This window comes from Platichthys flesus, chromosome 16 (genome assembly GCF_949316205.1).
Source record: "Platichthys flesus chromosome 16, fPlaFle2.1, whole genome shotgun sequence".
NCBI lineage: Eukaryota > Metazoa > Chordata > Actinopteri > Pleuronectiformes > Pleuronectidae > Platichthys > Platichthys flesus.
The window spans coordinates 2,759,597-2,778,805 of NC_084960.1; the positions used below are offsets into that span (position 1 = coordinate 2,759,597).

General features: G+C 45.2%; 2 protein-coding genes across 3 annotated transcripts; one reads left to right on the forward strand and one right to left on the reverse strand.

Moving 5' to 3' along the window:
- The first annotated feature begins 1,051 nt into the window (after nt 1–1,051).
- Nucleotides 1,052–5,479, forward strand: LOC133970769 (CD9 antigen-like). The gene is made up of 9 exons (XM_062407820.1): nt 1,052–1,184; nt 1,303–1,378; nt 2,131–2,236; nt 2,538–2,635; nt 2,829–2,903; nt 2,992–3,090; nt 3,324–3,410; nt 3,913–3,993; nt 4,535–5,479. The coding sequence occupies exons 2-9, from the start codon at nt 1,319–1,321 to the stop codon at nt 4,748–4,750; spliced, it is 822 nt and encodes a 273-aa protein (XP_062263804.1). The 5' UTR covers nt 1,052–1,184; nt 1,303–1,318; the 3' UTR covers nt 4,751–5,479.
- A 1-nt stretch (nt 5,480) lies between these two features.
- On the reverse strand, nt 5,481–12,626 carry LOC133970684 (uncharacterized). 2 transcript variants are annotated; one of them, XM_062407688.1, is made up of 14 exons: nt 12,150–12,626; nt 11,279–11,434; nt 11,076–11,194; nt 10,653–10,824; nt 10,465–10,583; nt 8,648–10,250; nt 8,320–8,418; nt 7,953–8,068; nt 7,761–7,855; nt 7,358–7,512; nt 6,954–7,134; nt 6,446–6,593; nt 5,836–5,905; nt 5,481–5,533 (listed from the first exon to the last, which is right to left on the reverse strand). In XM_062407688.1, exons 1-14 carry the CDS (start codon nt 12,574–12,576, stop codon nt 5,505–5,507), a joined length of 3,489 nt encoding a protein of 1,162 aa, XP_062263672.1. In that variant the 5' UTR covers nt 12,577–12,626; the 3' UTR covers nt 5,481–5,504. The 2 variants fall into 2 exon arrangements, with proteins under 2 accessions (XP_062263672.1, XP_062263671.1); XM_062407687.1 differs by having other exon boundaries at nt 7,953–8,128.
- Nucleotides 12,627–19,209: the final 6,583 nt, after the last annotated feature.

Here is a 19,209-nt window from a genome sequence, read left to right on the forward strand (position 1 = left end):
GGGTCTACAGTGACAGAGCGTCTCAGAATAGAATACAAATTCCCAAACCCTCCCCTGGAGAAACTGCTCTCACAATATTCATACAAAAGTAACACTCATCATATGTGAGTGCTGTGTGGTGTGGGGAGGTTCATAGTGGCAGAGCTGCAATAACCCGAGAGAAGAGGGATTCATTAAAAAGAGAAATACTCACACACAGACACACACACACACACACACACAGACACACACAAGCAAGCACACACACACAGACACACACCAATGTGATCAAATCTGCACCGATTCCTCACTTCACCTGCCTGCCAGCCTCCGAACAGATGATTGCTGTCACTTCAGGCCAACTGCCGGTGTGTACCATGTGGGACTGTTTGCATGTGTGTGTGTGTGTGTGTGTGTGTTTTATTTCTCTCTCTCTCTCTGTGGCTCACTCCATCAACCATCCTGTCCCTCTGCCACCCACTGAACCTTCAGTGATGGTGCACACAGCGGCCTGCTCCTGCTACACCCACCCTAGAGCCTGCAGGAGCAGCCACTCCCTTAATCCAGGCCCAGACCTCACAGGGTTATGAAATGAAACCAGTAAAGAAAACTACACCCTGGTATATGATGGATTATCCCCAGTCTCCCCATTGCTGCATGTTGTCCTACATTGCACGTATTGATTAATACACATTGGTACTACAAGTCCTTAAGAGTAATTCATATTTCATGGTTTGTACAGAATTTTTTTCACATTTTAATTTTAAACTGTTCACCATTTAGAATGTACTGTTTATTTTTCTAACATTTTAGTTTCACAAAGTAATATAAATCTCTATATATGTAAAAGTACTTATTCAGTACACAAAATATGTAATTACATGTTTATTTACTGATGATTTAGTTCATTCTCATTGTTTTTGTATCCCTTAACTTTCGATTCCTTAACTTTCGATTCCTCTTTTCACATTCATTTCCTTTTGTTGGAGCATGTTCCTAGGTGCTCAGCCCCCAGCCCCTCTCTAGCGTCATAGGCGCTGCCTCGTGTCAATCAACCGTGCCAGCCAATCACAGGACTGTGCGACATCAAAGAGGCGGGACATCACGTTAAACATTTTAATATAACACGTTGTTCGTCTTCTTTCCTCCTCCTCCTCATCTCCTGCTGAAGAGTTCGAGCTGTGAAACGCTTTCTACCGATACAGGTATTTATAACATCTGCAGATGATTATTGAATTGTAAACCTGAATCTACCGCTAGAACACAGTATATTCCTCGTAGCTAAGACGTTTTCTATTGTGCATTTTGTCTTTGTTAAATCAGTTTGTACACAGTCATCATGAACGGATGTGGCATCGCGTGCCTTTTTATCCTCATCCTTTTCAACATCAGCCTTACTGTAAGTCTCTTTTTCTTGTATTAGTATTAACTGTGTTATTTATAAGAAACCAATTTCAACATCTGCTTTTTCTTTGTCAAATAAGTAAAAACTATGGAAAATCATGTCATTTGTTGTGTTTTTTGTTTCTCAACGTGCTTTGTGGTTTGTCTTGTGTTCTTATTTATTGTGGTTTAATTTTGTATATTTCGTTTTGTAATGTTTTGTTGGGTTTTGAGCTTCAGAGCCACCGCAAATCAACCTCTGGTGTCTCATAGAACTCAGGAATATTAGAGAAAACAACAAAGAGTGAGATTTATTCTCTAGCAGTTTATTCTTCTTCCTCTTCTTCATGCCAACGGTTGTGTCGTCTTTATGTGTATTTCGTCGCGTTTAATGATGAAAACAGTTGCTTATGTTTTGCAGGTAGTGTAACAGGATGTCTCAGGCACTTCCTGCATCTCAACCTCCTTTGATCTTCACAAATGAAACTTAAATACCCCAGATAGTCCCTCTGCCATCTTGTGCATTTGGAGCTCTCGATCATTCGATCTCGTTAACATTACATTGCATCACGTGTCATATGGAGGAAGCTTTTACTCAAAGCAACTTACATTAGTGCATTCAACATCTAGACGGGCCATCTGGGGGGGGGGGGGGGGGGGTTCAGTTTGTCCTATACAATGTAAAATAAAATGTATTTTTGAATATTTGAAGAGGTGACCTGGACTGTTGATATATCACATGTTCACATTGTATTTCCTGTTTGGCAGCTGGTGGGCTCTTCCTTTTTGGGTCTCGGCCTGTGGCTCAGGTTCAACGGTAATACCAGGGTCGTCTTTGAAATCGAGGACCTCCAATCATGGGTGTTCGTTATGGGTGAGTTCGCACTTTGACTTTGTGACAATTTTAAATCTTAGAGATGTTGACTTTTCAGATCCTGACCCCAAAAATAAATCTCCTCAAGTGAATGAAGCATACGAAGGATATTGTTTTAACCTCGTTGGCAAGTTAGATGATACTGATCATCACCACAGGGGTCATGTTTCTACATATTTGTCTTTGTATGGTTTTATTTTAAATGAAACTTTATTTAGTTGTATTTAGACCCCTGAGGGGCCCTGAACCCTAGTTTGGGAACCGCTGCAGTAACAGTGTGTTTCTGCATTTCCTGCATCAGATGTGAAGATTATCATCGTGCTGGGTACGTTCATGTTGTTCACGGCGCTGTTTGGATTCTCCGCCGGCAGCTCTAAGAAAAGATCGTCTCTGCAGATGGTAAGAAGTGTCTCACAATGGTTAGAGTGCCTCTTCGACTGAAGTGCAAAATGAATAAATCTTTAAAGGTTGACTTACTGGTTAAAATACAGCTTATATCACTGATCCAGGAGCAGTGTTGTGCGTTTATCAGATGAAAAAGTTGTTTCACCAACATGTTGTAATTAATGTTGATCTTCTCCCCCCCTATCAGTACACTGTATTCCTGAGCCTTCTTTTATTTGTAGTACTGGGCCTACTGGGTCTCACTATTGGGAACAGCGCTGCGGTGAGTGAAGAGCGAGCGGGGAGATGACAAATCTGTAACTGCCTTCCTCGTGTGTAGCCATGTCATGTTTTTAATTTTCAACGTTTAGGTTGGAAGGAACATCATGGAGTTCTACATCAGCATGTATGCTCTGTACGATGGAGCAGATCCAATCGTTGGCACCGCCCTCAGATTCATCCACTACTCGGTGAGCACCACCTGACTTTTTGCTTCCCTCTAATTTTATAAAAGGTTTTAATGTTTATCTCTCGGCCTTGATGTGTTTGTTTTCAATGATTTAGAGTTGGTGGCTCGAAACAGGTGTTGATCATAAATATATATTTAAGATATAGTAAGAAATACCAAATGTTATTTTCATTGTTAATTAATTCAATTTGAGGCGTCTTTGATTGTCGTTGACCTTCCTCTCCTGCTCTGTAGCTTCACTGCTGTGGAGTGACGGGCGTCCGGATGATAGAGACGACCTGTCCCAAGCCAAGTGGATTTCTGGAGCACTTGGTCATGCCTGTAAGTTGGTGACTGGACCTTCTGTATTCTGAAGACAAGTGGTTCTCAAAATGTTTCCAAGTTCCATGGGCCGAACCTATTCAGCTACAGACAGATCACGCAAGAGGAAGGTTTATTCCTAATAGGAGAATGATTTATTGTTGACTGTTGTACAAAGGTGTATAACTACAACTGGCACTTAAACACTTCCACACACACACTGGTGTATAGATACAAGTTATAGCTTTGTCTTAAGAGATGGAAAAAATAAAAACAAAGCAATAATGATGGAACGTGGACCTGCTGTGGAAGAATGGAAATACCAGGCTGGTAACGGTCTTCTCGGGGTCATGACGGTGGTTTTGAACAGTCCATTTTGTTTTATACTTCTGTGATTCCTCCTTGTATCAATACAGGGAGCTTCTTAACTACTGTTGGTACAAGTTCCATAGTTTGAGAACCACTGCTGGAGACTCTGGATCATCTACAGTAAAGTTCTCACAGTTTCTTCCGTCTCCCACAGAATTGTCCTTTGGTGATCGCAGACTTCTTTAACAGAAGAGCTCCTGTGATAGGTTTCTTCACTGCATCTGCTTTTATTCTGGTAAGTGCGTGCAAATAAAAATAATCAAACTCTTGTGTGTCACTTAAGATCGTAAGGAAGTGCTATAAAAGACATTTTGTTATTGATTTTCTTGAATTGTGTAGAGGCACCAACTCAAGCTGCCATCCAGGGAACAAACACAGAGCCTTTGCTTTTATTGGGTCGCAGTAAGAAAGGTCACAGTTTAGTGTTTTAGGATTATTTTCTAGATTCCAAAAAATTTGTTTAAAAAAATATTATAAAATGTTTGAAACCACGATAACAAAAGAGTCTAAATCAGATTATCAACCGCAGTGATTCATCTCCTCTGTGGCTGTTAAACTAAAGTCAAAATACACAATATCATAGGGTTTCTGTCAGTTTCAGGTCTTTCATGTGACACTGATGTTTGTTTTCAAATGTTGTCCTCGGCTCTTATTGATCATAAAGTCGATGACCATTTTCTAATCACTTTTTTGTCTCACATAATCAATTTTTCTCCCCTTGCCTCTCTTTTGCATTCCCTCTCCTCCTCCTCTCATCTCTCAAATGCTTCCTAAAGATCATACCTATGATCTGCAGCAGTATCCTCTGCAAGAAGGTCCGGGCGCCCGTTTCCCCCCCTCAGTACACCGTCATGACTAACTACGCCCTGGCGACCCCTCAACCATTACAGCAGGGATTTGTCCCCGCCTCCTGCTCCTACCCCAACCCCAACCCGGACCCGGACCTTTTCCCCCTCATCCCTGTCCCTGAGGCCCCTGTGGTCAAGGCCTAGTTTACTCAGTCTTGATTTTGGTCCTCTGCGCTTTGCCATGGAGAATTCAAATACATGTGTTCCTCAGCCTGGTTATTAAAGGGTTACCGTATACGGACAAACACACCGTCACATTAAGGCTCCATTCAGACGATAAAGTCAGAAAACATCTTTGACGTGAGAGTTTTGGGTTCAATTCAGATTTAATAGCCGCCCATATTAAGATGCCTGAGAAACAGGCCAAAGAGTGGGCGTGTGAGAAGTAACCAACAAATCCACTTCACATTTAATTCAGCTGGGAAGAGGACGGGAGACTTTGTCCATGTTACAGATTGAAAGCAGCTCTGATACTTTAGGTTTTGTGTTTTTTTTATCTTTCATGTGAAAAATATCTGCTGTGTTAAAAATATATGTACCAATGTAAAAGGGATCATTTTCTTTTAAATCCATTGAAGCTGTGTGTTTTTTATTTCTTTTGTAAAACCGACTCTTTAAAAATTTCCAATGGCGTATAGCATTAAGCCTTCCTTTGAATGGCAGTTTGATACCAGAGATAAACACCTTAGTATTAATATAAATATTTGTGTACTTTAAATCCCTAATTCCTTTTCCTATCAAAAGCTTCTTGGAATTCTCTGTTTTTCGATGTCTCGGTAAATATTACATTTCATTATATATGTATATTTTTTTAATGTTCACAAAGCTAGAAATGTGTTGCTAATGTCTTTGCAATAAAACGACTAAAGTGGAGTGCAGTGTTGTAAACTTGTCTTTATTACATTGCCCACATGCCACCGTTGGGACCTGTAAGGAAACACACAAGTTAATTCAGTGATGACACACACAAAACAGATTAAATCAAATTCTACCCACACGTTGTCTTGTTTCCAAGCATTAGTTATTAAAGCTCTCAGACTGGAAAACTGGGAAGGATCATAACAGTTGGATTGTTGTTGGTTGTGTGTGAGGTTTGTGTGAGGCAGAGACAGACCTCAAATCTCTAACCCTCATATCTTCACATTATAAAAACAGATAAACGACAACCGTGTGTTAGCGTCACGCTGAGCTCCTGATCCTCTGGTGTGTTTGTGCCGTGTTCAACTTACTGTTGATGCAGCCAGATGTGCAGTCACCATCTGCAGCAGAGCAAACCTCTGTCCAGCAGAAGATGAAGATCTGAGGGAGCCAAAAAATAGAAACGGGAAAAACATAGATTATTTTAGTTTAAAGTTGGAATCCTTGTTTGCACCACTTTTAAAATGTCTTAGCCAATTTCATTTTCTCCAGTGACATTGAAAATCATTATAAAACAGTTTTAATTTTGGATCCAGGTATGAGATTAATCATGATCATAAAACATTTGATTCAGAGCAAAACAAATGTTGAAAAAGGTGGAAAAAACTCAAAGTTAAAAGACTATACATATTTCTCTAAGAGTGAAGGAACTCGACATCCCATAAACCATTGCAAATGATCCTTTCCAGTGACTTCCAGACGCTTATTCCTGATTTTAACTTTGTGTTGATTTTCCCCTTTGGACTCTCCATCATCTGAGGATTGTGGGTAGTAGAGTATTTTATCCTTGACATCACGAATAAAATAGTTTTTTCTCAATAGCCAGTAGATATTTATCTGACCTGTGGCTTCCTCAATAAAAACCTCTATTCAGAAAATGAAGGTGTTTACATTGGAGTGGGTCTGTTAAGTGGGACGTACCTCTGGATCGCCCAGGAGAGAGTGTCCTCCTGCAGCCATGTACGAGGGGCTGTGTGAGGGCAGGAAGAGGAAGCTGGAGATCATGATCCTCCGGGTCCGCTGCGGCTCAGGAGAAGGAAGCAGCTGTGAATCATGGCGGCCGGGGCAGCTAGACAACACACAGTAGTAGTGAGAGGAACGTTACATCAGAACATTCCTACAGGGGGGAATCGTCATTTGCATCATGGGATGTTGAGGATTTAGGACTAAAAAGTGCAAAGGTCGTACAAGTGTAAAATTTGTCCATGATATTAAATACAGATTTAATTTAGAGTCAATGAAAACAAATATATGAAGAACAGATGATGATATGCAGATATGTCCAGTTTCCTCCTGCAGCTGCAGTGACATGGAATCTGTACAGATTCACTTAACACCCACAGTCAATCTGCCAAGACAGTACAATACAAACATCTACATTAGATTCTGTCAACTGCATTTATCTCCATTATCTCTGTGTGAAACGAACCCGTCGTAGATGTGCATCCAGCCGGTGGACGGAGCTGCAGTGTGAGCCACGCAGGACTGAACCAGCAGCACCAGGTTCTCCTGCGGAGGCTCCAGCAGACTCACCTCCAGGTAAAGAGGTCTGCCTCGCACCAGGCTGAGAGGCAGGTTAGCCTCGGGGTGGAAGCTGCTGAACGACTCGTCTGAAAAGAGGAAGAAGAAAGATGTTGTTCCTTTTCCACTGTTTCTCAGACGTCTACATGAGAGGGTTTAATGCCTCACAGATTGTTGAAAAGTCGAGGTCAAAATGACGTTTAAAGAAAAGAAGCTCAGTAAAACTTCGGAGGGCTGTTACCACCATGTTTGAGTAGATGCTCCTTCAACGTGGCCATGTGTGGCTCTGGATGAAGACACAGAACTGCTCACCTGTTGAGAGCCTCAGCTGCACTGAGACTGTGGCTGCTGACGACTGCACGGGAGGTGGAGGAGGTGGAGGAGGAGGAGGTGGAGGAGGTTGATCCATCACATGCAGCCTCACCTCATCTGGAGAACCTGGGGAGGAGCTGCACTCCACCATCAACCTGCAGATCAACACCATAGATACAGTATATCAACACAGTGGAGTGTGTGGAGCAAATAAACAAACTGAACAACTGAACTTGTTTTATTGTGTAAATGGTGCATCTGAGCGTTGTAGCTGTTCTTTCTTCACTTGCCCTGGGGTGGACGCCTGTCCTGAAACCAGAAGGACACTCCAGTAGAGAGCACACCTCCACCAAGGCCCCAACAGTCCCATTGAATTCAATTTCACAAATTGAATTTCACAAACCTGACAGGATTGTCCTCAGTGTCCGAGGTGTGGTCGTCTGGAGGAGAATAGATTCCCTGGACCTCCAACAGATGAACCACGGTCTGACCAAACATCTAACGAGGAAGTGATGAAGAGTTCACAGTTTAGGTTTCGTCTTTACACAAAGCAAAACTCCTCCAGGCGAGTCGTAGACACACAAGTGAGCCTCACAAGTTTGTTTACTCCGCAGCCGTCCAGGGGCACCAGGTAGACATCGGGGTCAGAGGTCAACCTCCGCAGGACGCAGGAGGCCTCACTGTCCTCAGAGGGATGAGCATCAGGGGGCACTGTGGGCTCCAACACACAGTCAGGCACCACAAACACAAAATGTTGCCCCATTGTACAATCTGTAGGCTCACACATAAAAACACACAAAAACACAAACACACAAAGATCAGAGTTTAAAATCAACCCTCAAGATGAGTAGGATTTACTTTCTTAAATCCTGTGGCTGGGGCGTAGGCTTCAGATTTGTCTTAAATGTGAATTAATCTATCTCCGACAAGTGCTGACACGCTTTCTGTTCGGAGAGGCTCACCCTCCACAGGGTACGAGCAGCAGCCCAGAGAGTGAGTGCAGTTGGTGGTAGAGGCAGGGCGGAGGCCACAGGGCGAGGGCGTGTTGGCCTCGGGGTGATCTGAGGTCGTGGAGTAAACAAAAGAGACGACAGTTAGGCTTGTTTCAGTTCAGCAGCGTGAGAGACTTTGGATCAATCTGGCGATGAGTCAGTCGATCTGCCGTAGAGGTGTCTGGTTACATCGAGAGCCAGGACTGAGCTTTCTGCCCCCCCGTGGTGATCTGAGGTCCAGACACCAACATGGCACATATCAGCCAATCCACAGCGACAGAAATATAAAACCCTTTACCCGTCGTGTCAGAATCCAGCGTCTCCTCTGCTTCCCCTCCACCAGGAGGCCCCACAGCATAGTACAGATGTTGCTGGGAGTACAAGTCGTGGACTGGTCTGTGCGTTGGCTGAGGGACACTGGGATTTCCTGCTTCATGGTTAAGATCCGTCCTGCTGTGGTCGGAGTCCGAGGGAAGCAGAGATTCTGGCTCTGAGGTGGGTTGGTCCTTGCTGCCTGCAGGATGCTGTTCCTGCTCGTCTTTGGACTCTTCAGGCTGGTACAGGTGGTGGTAATAGTAGTAGTAAGGATTCAAGTGGCCATTTGGAGCAGGATAGGTGGATTCGGTGGGTGAAGTGGATTGATGCTGCGCTGGAGAGGAGGAGGCCTGAAGCAGAGGGTCTGCAGCGTCTTTGGAGGAAGTCGGAGACGCACGGTCTTCATCAGGTCCCGAATACATCTGATAGTAGTGATAGTAAGGGGCGTAGAGGTGAGGGGGAGGAGGGGGAACCGGGTCTGGTTCTGGAGTGTTACTGGGTGGGGGAGCAGGAGTCGCAGGTGCAGAGTGTCCCTCTTCATCATTCAGCTCTTCATTAACACCATCATCCTCAGACAGAAGTGGATTTCTGATCCAGTCTGGTCTGTAGGTTTCAGTATCATAGGGTTTCACGTTGTGTTCTTCGTGGACCGGACGCTCCGAGGACTCAGGAAGAGGCGGAGCATCAGGCACATCTGTTTCCATGTCGCCATGTGGAGGCGTCAACCTTTTCGCCTCACCCCTCGCCATATGTGGAAAGTAATGAAAGTAGTGGTGGGGATAAGGGTACGGGTAAGATACAAGGGCTTTCTGATCAACCTCAGGACTTGGAGGGATGTAAGGATGAGAGGTAACCTGAGGCGGAGGAGCGGGGTCTGACGTAGCCTCGGTCTGCTGCACTTTGGGGGGCCACACCAGGAACTCGTAGGTATTTGTTGGAGACGGTTGTTCAGGAACCTCAGGAGCTGCATCAGGGTCTTGAGGTGGGTGTGAAAGAGGGATTTTTGGGTGATGGTAGTAATGGTAGTACGGGTTGAAGGCGTGGTTAGGAGGCTGGAGAGAGGGAGCTTCGGCTTGAGATGGAGAAGCTGCAGCTGTGGAGGGAGCGTGAGTCTCAGAGAGATCCCAGACAGGAGGTCCCTGTTTTTGCTGTTGGTCTGGATGCACCAGACTTAAATCCTCCATTTGATGTGTAGATGATGGAGGAACATGCACGGCTTGTGGATTATTGGAATCCCAGTCAGGAATCTGGTGGGAGTAGTATTCTTGATACTGGGAATCAACAGTAGGGAGAGGCTGTGGACCAAACTTGGGGTCAGGGGTGGGGAACGAGGGAGTAAGAGGGTCGTGTGCATCAGGAGCATCAGGTTCAAACTCTTTCTGATATGTGGGGTGGGGGTAGTGAAGCGGGGCCAGGTAAAAAGGGGCGGCCCATGGAAAAGGCTCTGATGGAGGTTCTGTCCTGATCCTGCTGAGATGATGAGCGTCGAGCAGACGGGCTCCCGGCTGCTCCTCGAGGGACGAGACAGGACAGGACAGCAACAGTCGGTTTTCTCCTATTTGAAGATAAAGGGTGTATTTTCCATCCTGAAAATAAAACAAGACCAGTAAGAGATGGTCTTTACATTCACCAGATCTCAATTCAAACAAACACCAGATTTTGGATTTTGGCTCTTCACCACAATCATCAAGTATCTTTTGAAGCATCTTCCTTCCAGTAGAGTTCAATTGTGTTTATTATATCTCATGCAAAGTGAGACTTGATAATAATATGATCAGTTTCTTCTGAAGTTCACCTCACCTTCACCGTCATGCCACATGTCAGATATGGAGCAGTGATGACGATCTGTGCATCACCTCTTTCCACGGTGAAGCCGCACTGCTCAGCCAACGACACCAGGGGGCTCCACTCTCCTCTCACTGAGGGGAAAAGGCCTCAGCTGTAGAGTCAGGGTCAAAGGTCACGAATGAAGTAGTTGGTGTTTTTACCATTTATACTCAGCTGCTCTGCCGGAGTCGGCCCTTGCAGGTTGATGGTCATCCCATAGGGGGAGCAGCACACGGAGTACTGCCCCGGGGCATGAGGCTCAACCTGAGGGACGGGACAGGACATCTTGACCGGGGCCCCCCTCCACAGCAGAGGCAGCATGTAGCTGTCGTCCTGAACACACGCATTTTAACAGCATTTCAAAAAATAACTTCATGGTTCAAGATTCAGGCATTTTTACAGCCGAATCGGTTCAACTGAGCTAAATAAAAAGGAAAACATCTGTTCACAGCTGCTGGAATTGACTTGTACTTTACTCCATGGAAGAAGCTGTCACATCAGCGAGGCCTACAAGAAGCACAGCTGGAAGAGAAGTGGATTAAATGGACGTTTTTCCCTGTGCACGTGGTTCTATGATCCCATACCTCCTGTGTGACGTGGCAGGCGTCGTACTGGGCCATCAGACTGAGGTCTCTCCATGTGGTCTGAACGGAGTAACCACACTGAGGCTTCAGCTGGGACAGAGGCACCGACGACTGGTTCACTGGGACACAAACAAACACAAAGAGCAAACTTGAATACATCTCGTGATAGGACATAATCAGTGTCCCTGGAGCAGCAGCATCACCTCGGTCCAGCAGCAGATTTCCAGCTCGTCTCCTCCGGACAACGAGGAACATGGCATCGTCCCCGCACTCCACCACCGGCGAGAGCTTCTGCCAGCTCTCCTCTGAGCTGCTGAGCCCCTGACCTCTGACCTTCTCCTGGTCTCCCTCAGCTTGGACTGGTTAACAGACACAGAGCACCAGAGAGTGAGAGTCAAGACAGACCAGCTACATCCTGTTTTTAGAGGATGGTGCCTGAGAAATCGGGTCTCAGTGACTGGAACTTTGTTTTCTCGTGTTGAGGTTTGAATTTTAATGTTCAATTGGATTCATTTGGGAACAACTTCTGAAATACAGGGTCCAGCCTCTTGTTTCACAGCCAACGCCCACTGACTCAACCAGAGCTGCTTGAATCTGAGCTGCAGGTCATCAGAGACTTGGAAATGTTCCTGTCTCTTCTGGACATTTTTAAACATCTGATTTCATAGAACAAAGTCAGTGCTTTTAATATGTGCTTTTTATCTCATTCATCATTTATTTCTGATATTGATTTCTGTATATCTAATACGTCTTTATTTCTCAACCTGGTCACTCGTGGGTCTCAGAAGAGATATTACACCTTGATGTGATGTTTCTAGTTAAAGGATAAATAACTGAATTAAAACTGGATCATTAAATCATATAAAAACCTGACCCAACAATATTAACATATAATAGAAACATATATAAAATCATTAAAAACCAAAACAACTACATACAAAATAAAACAAATAGAAAAACAAACAGTTAACTGAGCTTTGTGCACAAAACACCCTATAACTTATAAAAAGGTTATTTTAAGAAAAGACATTTCATTTGTCTTCCTCTCCTCGGGCTCCAGCCTCACGCGTGTACCTGCAGCAGCAGCAGAATCGGCCTGGTAGCCCGCGCTGGGGATGTTTGCTTCCAGCTGACCAACGATGGAAAACCTCCCTGGAGCCGAGCGGTGTATCTGCGCAGTGGCACAGTCTTCATCACGGGCCCGAGGTGAAGAGGAGACCCGCGGCCCCTCGCTCTGTGTCGGTGTGGGTCTGAACCGTTTGTCCGGGGAAGTGGTCCCGGCTCCGGGTCTCCGGTCCGAGCTGTGGAGGAGGTGGAGGAGCTGCTGATGGAGCTGCTGCGGGCCCCGGGGGGTCGCAGCGCGGCTCCCGGCCCCACGAGGCGCCGCGGGGGGTCGTGCTCCTGCAGGATGAGCGGCTTCACTCCAGCTCACTGAAGGTAAAGTTATTATTGTGACGCTGAGGAGGAAACTCAACCAGTTTGCTGTTTGTTTCACATGCATTTTAAATGTTAGTCTCACGTGCACTTGAACACTGAATCGACGTGCTGTCTTTGTACACTTCCGGCTAAAGCACCTGTGCACGGACACACTTCCGGCTAATGCACTGAGGTGACACGTGATCAGAAGGTGCAGGATTAATCAAATGATCAGTTTTTATTTCACCACAGGTTTGAAATGTTTCCTTCTGTTACTGTTGTTTCAGCTTTAGAATAAGATATCATAACTTTATTTTGTTGTTTTTCTGCATCATACTTAGAAGATGACACACAAGCACACACACAGACATCGATATGTGCTCTTCATAAACCTAACTATGTATAAGTATGAAGTTATGAGTTATATAATGTTCTACATAAGAATGCAGAAATACAATATTGTGTTTCTAATGCAATGGCTCTGTATTTTAATTTATTTTATATTGTAGTGATATATAAATTAGTCAGTTGTATTGTCGTATTAGCCAGAGCAACAGACGTCTTTGCTCCAGCTACTGTCCACTAGAGGGCGTTACTGCATAGCACAAAGTCAGCAAGAGCGCGCACACTTTTTCAGAATGAATACTACTATCTCTCTCTCTATCTCTCTATCTCTCTATCTCTATCTCTCTATCTCTCTATCTCTCTATCTATCTATCTATCTATCTATCTATCTATCTATCTATCTATCTATATAAATATAAAGTCATGTATATTACTTAAATACATGAAACCTCTAATTAGCAGCGTTCTTCTCATCCGGCCTCAACGTGACTAACAACATTCAATACAGATTATAATAATAGATCAGTATAATTATAGGATATGTTTAATCTTTTATTGAGCTTTTAAGTGACATTATCTATGAACCTCTGCATTTAACTAACCAACAAACAAGATCACTACTGGTTTGCTGCCAGCTCCATCAGCTGACAACCAGTGGGTCAGCCAGGCAGCTCTGCCAGGCTGTGACCGGTCTTCACACTGTGGTCGTGATGGGATCAACCGAGGCCAGACCGGTCATTTTCCCACAGTGGCTCACTCACCAGGCCGGTTTATCCACCTCTGGGTTAGAAGATCAACCACACATCTGCACGGTGTGAATGAACAATTGCACTTCGTGTGTGTGTGTGTGGGGAAGGGGGGGGGGGGGGGGTTGATCAGTTGATGATGGGCGCGGCAGTGGGATGACTCATATTTGGAGTTGCCTAGCTACAGCTTGGAGTTGTTTTCTTTCGACCCCGAGCGTGAGTACAGTGTGTACGTCTGGATTTCATTGAGAGAGAGAGAGAGAGAGAGAGAGAGAGAGAGAGAGAGCAAGGCATTGTGGGGGCGGCGTGCATGCAGGGGCGGCTCCGAGCAGGAAACAGGAGGAGCAGAGCAATGTTTCCAGAGAGGAGAAGAAATCACGTGGAGAGAAACTTGAATTAAATGTAGTAATGTCAGCGAGGAAAGGGGGGGGGGGGGGGAGAAAGAGAGAGAGAGCGAGAGAGAGAGAGGAAGTGAATCAAGAATACAAAAAAAAACCTGGCCAGTGACCATGGAGACGGGCTGGCTCCACTAAATAGGAGGACATCTTCTTTTATTACATGTATTACGGTAGATAGGGCTCTACAACCCTAACCCTGCTGGAGGCTGCAGCTTCAGAAGAGCCTGAATCCACCGGGTCTGGTTCGATTCCCCTGAAGCTGAACCGCAGGCCGGCAGCAGGACACATGCTAATATTTAGAGGGAAACTCTCTTTGTCTGCTTGTCAGGCTTATGTTTAAAAGTCCTGATTTGATTTTGATTGGCCCTTTACTATACGTTTACCGCTGTATACCATTCAATCAACATGGTTGTGAGTCCATGTTGACTTACTCCAAAAAACACTGTATGTAAAAATGTTATTCTTTCATAGTAGCTTGTGTATAAAGAACGTACTTTTTTTAAATAAGGTTATCCTTTGTTTAGCATTTAAACAAAATAAAGTAATTTACATCAAATTGTACAGTTCACATGAAAACAATTCAAAATATTTGAACAAATTTAAATAAATGTGAATTTACACGTCAGAGAGGTAGAATAATCAGAATTAAATCCAAATAGAATTTGTTATTATTTAAAGAATTTTAAAAAAGGTTGTTCAAATCAAATGTTAGGTTCATCGGATGCTAACAATGTGTACGGTTGTGTGTTGTTTAGTGTGTTGTTGTATAATTTAGCAGAGCAGAAACACACGTTTCAAACAAGTAGAAACCGAGTATTGCACCCTGGGGAACAACATTCGGAATGTTATAGGAATTTGAAACACACAAAAAAGTTGAACCTGTTGTGGGCGTCATGACAGCAGCATTGCTATGATGTGACTTGTACATCCACAACTTCAAAAACATTTTGAATGTGCAGATGAATATTCAATAAGACACGTCTCTCAGTATCCAGAGACACGCACAACAGGGACACGCACTAATGCAGTGGTCATTCCCAGAAAAAGAAACTGATGATCGTCTGTTTCGGGGGGGAACTGAGGACATGTTTTTGTCTCATGCGCCCGTGGCGATGTGTCACTCCCTCAGAAGTTGATGAGCATGCAGAATTTATGTAAATGTGTGTTTGTTCTTCTCCAGAAACCGAGACCATGGTTCTCTTGTTTTTGGACATTTTGAGATGAGGATAGGAACATTTATCTGTCTATCTGTGAACCACGTGTGTTTGTGTCTCATTATCAAAACCAGCCCCAGTGACACCAGCAGCAGGAAGGTGGGCCACGGTTCAACTTTCCAAGCAGCCTGGTGCGACTCGTGGACTTTGTCTGCCTTCAAAGATAAACTCACATCCAAAGTCTTTGACAGTACAGTTCACATTCAGGCTGTTTCCGTTACAGGGGTTAAGAAATCCTAGGGCAGGGAGCCACGTTGTGTAAGGCAGAGATGGAATGAGCCGAGCGAGACAGGCATCCACCGACCGGGGGAGCTTTACTATTGTGCAAAGCAGCAGTGACTTGGTTGCGGTGAGACTCACTCCTCCGGCATGTTGGCACCGCTCTGCTGGATCTGTTTCACACAGTCGTGTTGAAATGCTCCCTCACCTCACAAACACCCTAATTAAGAGATTTTGACGTGACTCCACCAGAAATAGCGATTTGTCCGGCTATAAAAGCCTCGTTCTTCTAATTGCACCACTTTTACGTGAGCGGCGTTTAGCCCCTGTTCTTCTTCAGGGGAATTTAACGTGTCAGACAGATTAAAGCCCAATATGACCGACTTAAACCTCCAGGAGACGCAGGCAACACTCAGAAGATGCAACAAGTCATCTGGGGTAGAGGTGATCAGAAAAGTTTCCATCATGTAAGAGGTGTAACGTTTGCACAGTAAACTACACACTGGAACTAATAGAGCCACCCGGAACCAGCCAAACCCCAGCAAGTATTTCATAATCATCATTAGTATTTGTTCACACACTTTGCCGCTCAGACAATATCACAACTGTTCTGAGTGATCCTTCCTGTCTCTGGTTTTTCCAGTACTGATCTTCTGCGGCCGCCACTCAACAAAGAGCTGTTTGTTGAGCAAGCCTCCCGATTGGTCCTCTCCCGTAGTTGCGCTGACATGTGATTAGTGCGCTTGTGTTTGGATCTTATAAAAAAACGTGTTGTGGGTAACACAACACGTGCTACACACAGCGGTAGACAGCGGCGTGGTCAAACCCACGCTCTTTTTTTATTTTACTCTGAAAGACGATGAATGACTGATGCATGACTCATGGTATTTCCTCTCCTGAGAATAAACCAGGAACCGAAAAAATAGGCAAAATTCTTGCATAACGCATTTTTTTTGCTCCTCAGGCCCGCACGGTGGTTTCACTCATAAACCCTCCGTGCATTCTGCATATGGAAGGAAGGAGTGCCATGTGCAGCTGAATGGTAAAGTACAAACCGTGGCTTCCCTCACCTGCAGGGTGGGGTCACCGCGCCCTGAACAGAATCAGGTCCGACCACATTCTCCATTAAGGCCTCTCTCTCTTGTGTTCTTCTGCACAGATGCATCAACGCTCGTCTGTTTATCTGTAGATCTCAAATCAAACCGTGCAGATCCTGATACCATCACGTCCACCATCTTTGCCCCACTCGCCCCGGTGGGAGGTGCCCGTCGGCTCGGGCGGAGCTTTGGGTGATGGTGAAAGGTTTCTGGCTCCATGTGACGGATGCAGTGTAGAGTCTGAGGAGATTAGGGAAGTTTATTCCAAAACCTGAATTGCAGAATTTCAATAGACTCATTCTTTCCCATGGGGATTTGGGTGGGACGCTGAGGACGTTAGGAAGAAGGTGTGACTCTCCTTCCCCCGGTGGAGAGACGTGTTGTGTGTTTACAGATTCCTCCGGGGAGTTGTGATCTGATTGTCATGGAAAAAAGTGATGATCAGTTTTAACCATGACGGAAGAGTCGTCCAAATAAACACTGGCTCTGTTTAGCATTCCTGCTTTTCCTCAGCCCCTCTGCCGACACATGAAAAGGTTTATTATGACAACTGCATTGAAACACTGAAATGTTTCATCAAAGAAGAAGATGAAGATGAAGGTTCATTCCTAAGACAGATGTCAGACAATAGTTTGTGTCCTTGATTTGTGTGTAACCTCGTGACCCCGGCAGAATGTGGCCACACGAGGCACCGCGCTTCAAACACGAGCGGGTGGAGGATCTGTGAAGCCAGTTATTATCTCGGACCTGAGGCCGGGGCAGGTCCACACGACACTGACCAGGTGACCAGGTTCTCCTCTGAGCCTGTCGGCTTATTTTTATCCTCACCAGGAGCAAAACAAGTGACCTCAGTGTCCCAGTCAACACCCGGAGTGTTTATCAGTCTATCCACTTCTGAGTATCTGACTTTCCTCCCTGGTTTCTACTAGTGAGCTGTCCGCCGCTCGTATACTTATTATTATTCTCGTTATCCTGCTTCCTCTTCCTCACAGACTCTTCCTCACAGACTCTTCCTCACAGACTCTTCCTCACAAACTCTTCCTCTAGGACTCTTCCTCACAGACTCTTCCTCTAGGACTCTTCCTCTAGGACTCCTCCACACAGACTCTTCCTCACAGACTCTTCCTCACAGACTCTTCCACACAGACTCTTCCACGCAAACTCTTCCTTGCAGACTCTTCCTCGCAGACTCTTCTTCGCAGACTCTTCCTCTAGGACTCTTCCACACAGACTTTTCCTCACAGACTCTTCCTCGCAGACTCTCCCTCACAGACTCTTCCTCACAGACTCTTCCTCGCAGACTCTCCCTCACAGACTCTTCCTCACAGACTCTTCCTCACAGACTCTTCCTCACAGACTCTTCCTCGCAGACTCTCCCTCACAGACTCTTCCTCGCAGACTCTCCCTCAGACTCTTCCTCACAGACTTTTCCTCGCAGACTCTCCCTCACAGACTCTTCCTCACAGACTCTCCCTCACAGACTCTTCCTCACAGACTCTTCCTCACAGACTCTTCCTCACAGATTCTCCCTCGCAGACTCTTCCTCACAGACTCTTCCACGCAGACTCTTCCTCACAGAGTCTTTCACCCAGACTCTTCCTCACAGAATTCTTAACTCAGATACTTTCTCACAAACTCTTCCTCACAGACTCTTCTTCAGGGACAGTTCCTCACAGTCTCTTCCTCGCAGACTCTTCCTCGCAGACTCTTCCTCACAGACTCTTCCTCACGGACTCTTCCTCACAGACTCTTCCTCACGGACTCTTCTTCAGGGACAGTTCCTCACAGACTCTTGCTCGCAGACTCTTCATCGCAGTCTCTTCCTCGCAGACTCTTCTTCGCAGACTCTTCCTCACAGACTCTTCCTCTAGGACTCTTCTTCGCAGACTCTTCCTCTAGGACTCTCTCTCACAGGCTCTTCCTCACAGACTCTTCCTCACAGACTCTTCCTCACAGACTCTTCCTCGCAGACTCTCTCTCACAGGCTCTTCCTCACAGACTCTTCCTCACAGACTCTTCCTCACAGACTCTTCTACGCAGACTCTTCCTCACAGACTCTTCCTCACAGACTCTCCCTCACAGACTCTTCCTCACAGACTCTTCCTCGCAGACTCTTCCTCGCAGACTCTCCCTCACAGACTCTTCCTCACAGACTCTTCCTCACAGACTCTCCCTCACAGACTCTTCCTCGCAGACTCTTCCTCACAGACTCTTCCTCATACTGATTCCTGGGGACTTGAAATGTGACAAGGTAATAAGACTTAAGTTCACCTTTTTATTATTCTCTTTCAAACAAAGAGTGGTTTGACATGAATACTTTAAATTTCACAGACACTTAAACTGCTTTCACCGATATTTCATGACGCTTGAAGTCTTATTCTGTATCTGACGATATATACGTTACTAAGTCAGTAATATTAATGTTTGCTCTAAACACTGCTTCCACCATACAAACTTACGTTTTACCAAAAGTCCACAAAGTTTGATTTGAAGAACTGTCCCAGATATTTGAGTTGTGTCCCTGCTGAGTTTGGTTTGAGGGAGAAATGTTGCCTTCATGCGTGGCTCTTTACCAGAGGCGAGAGTTTGTTTGACCGAGTTGTTTTGGCTACAACGAGCTGAGAGTAGTATCATCAATACCATCTGACATCAGAGGCATCATCTCTCACACAGGTCAGTGTGGGTGTGGCCCTTCACAG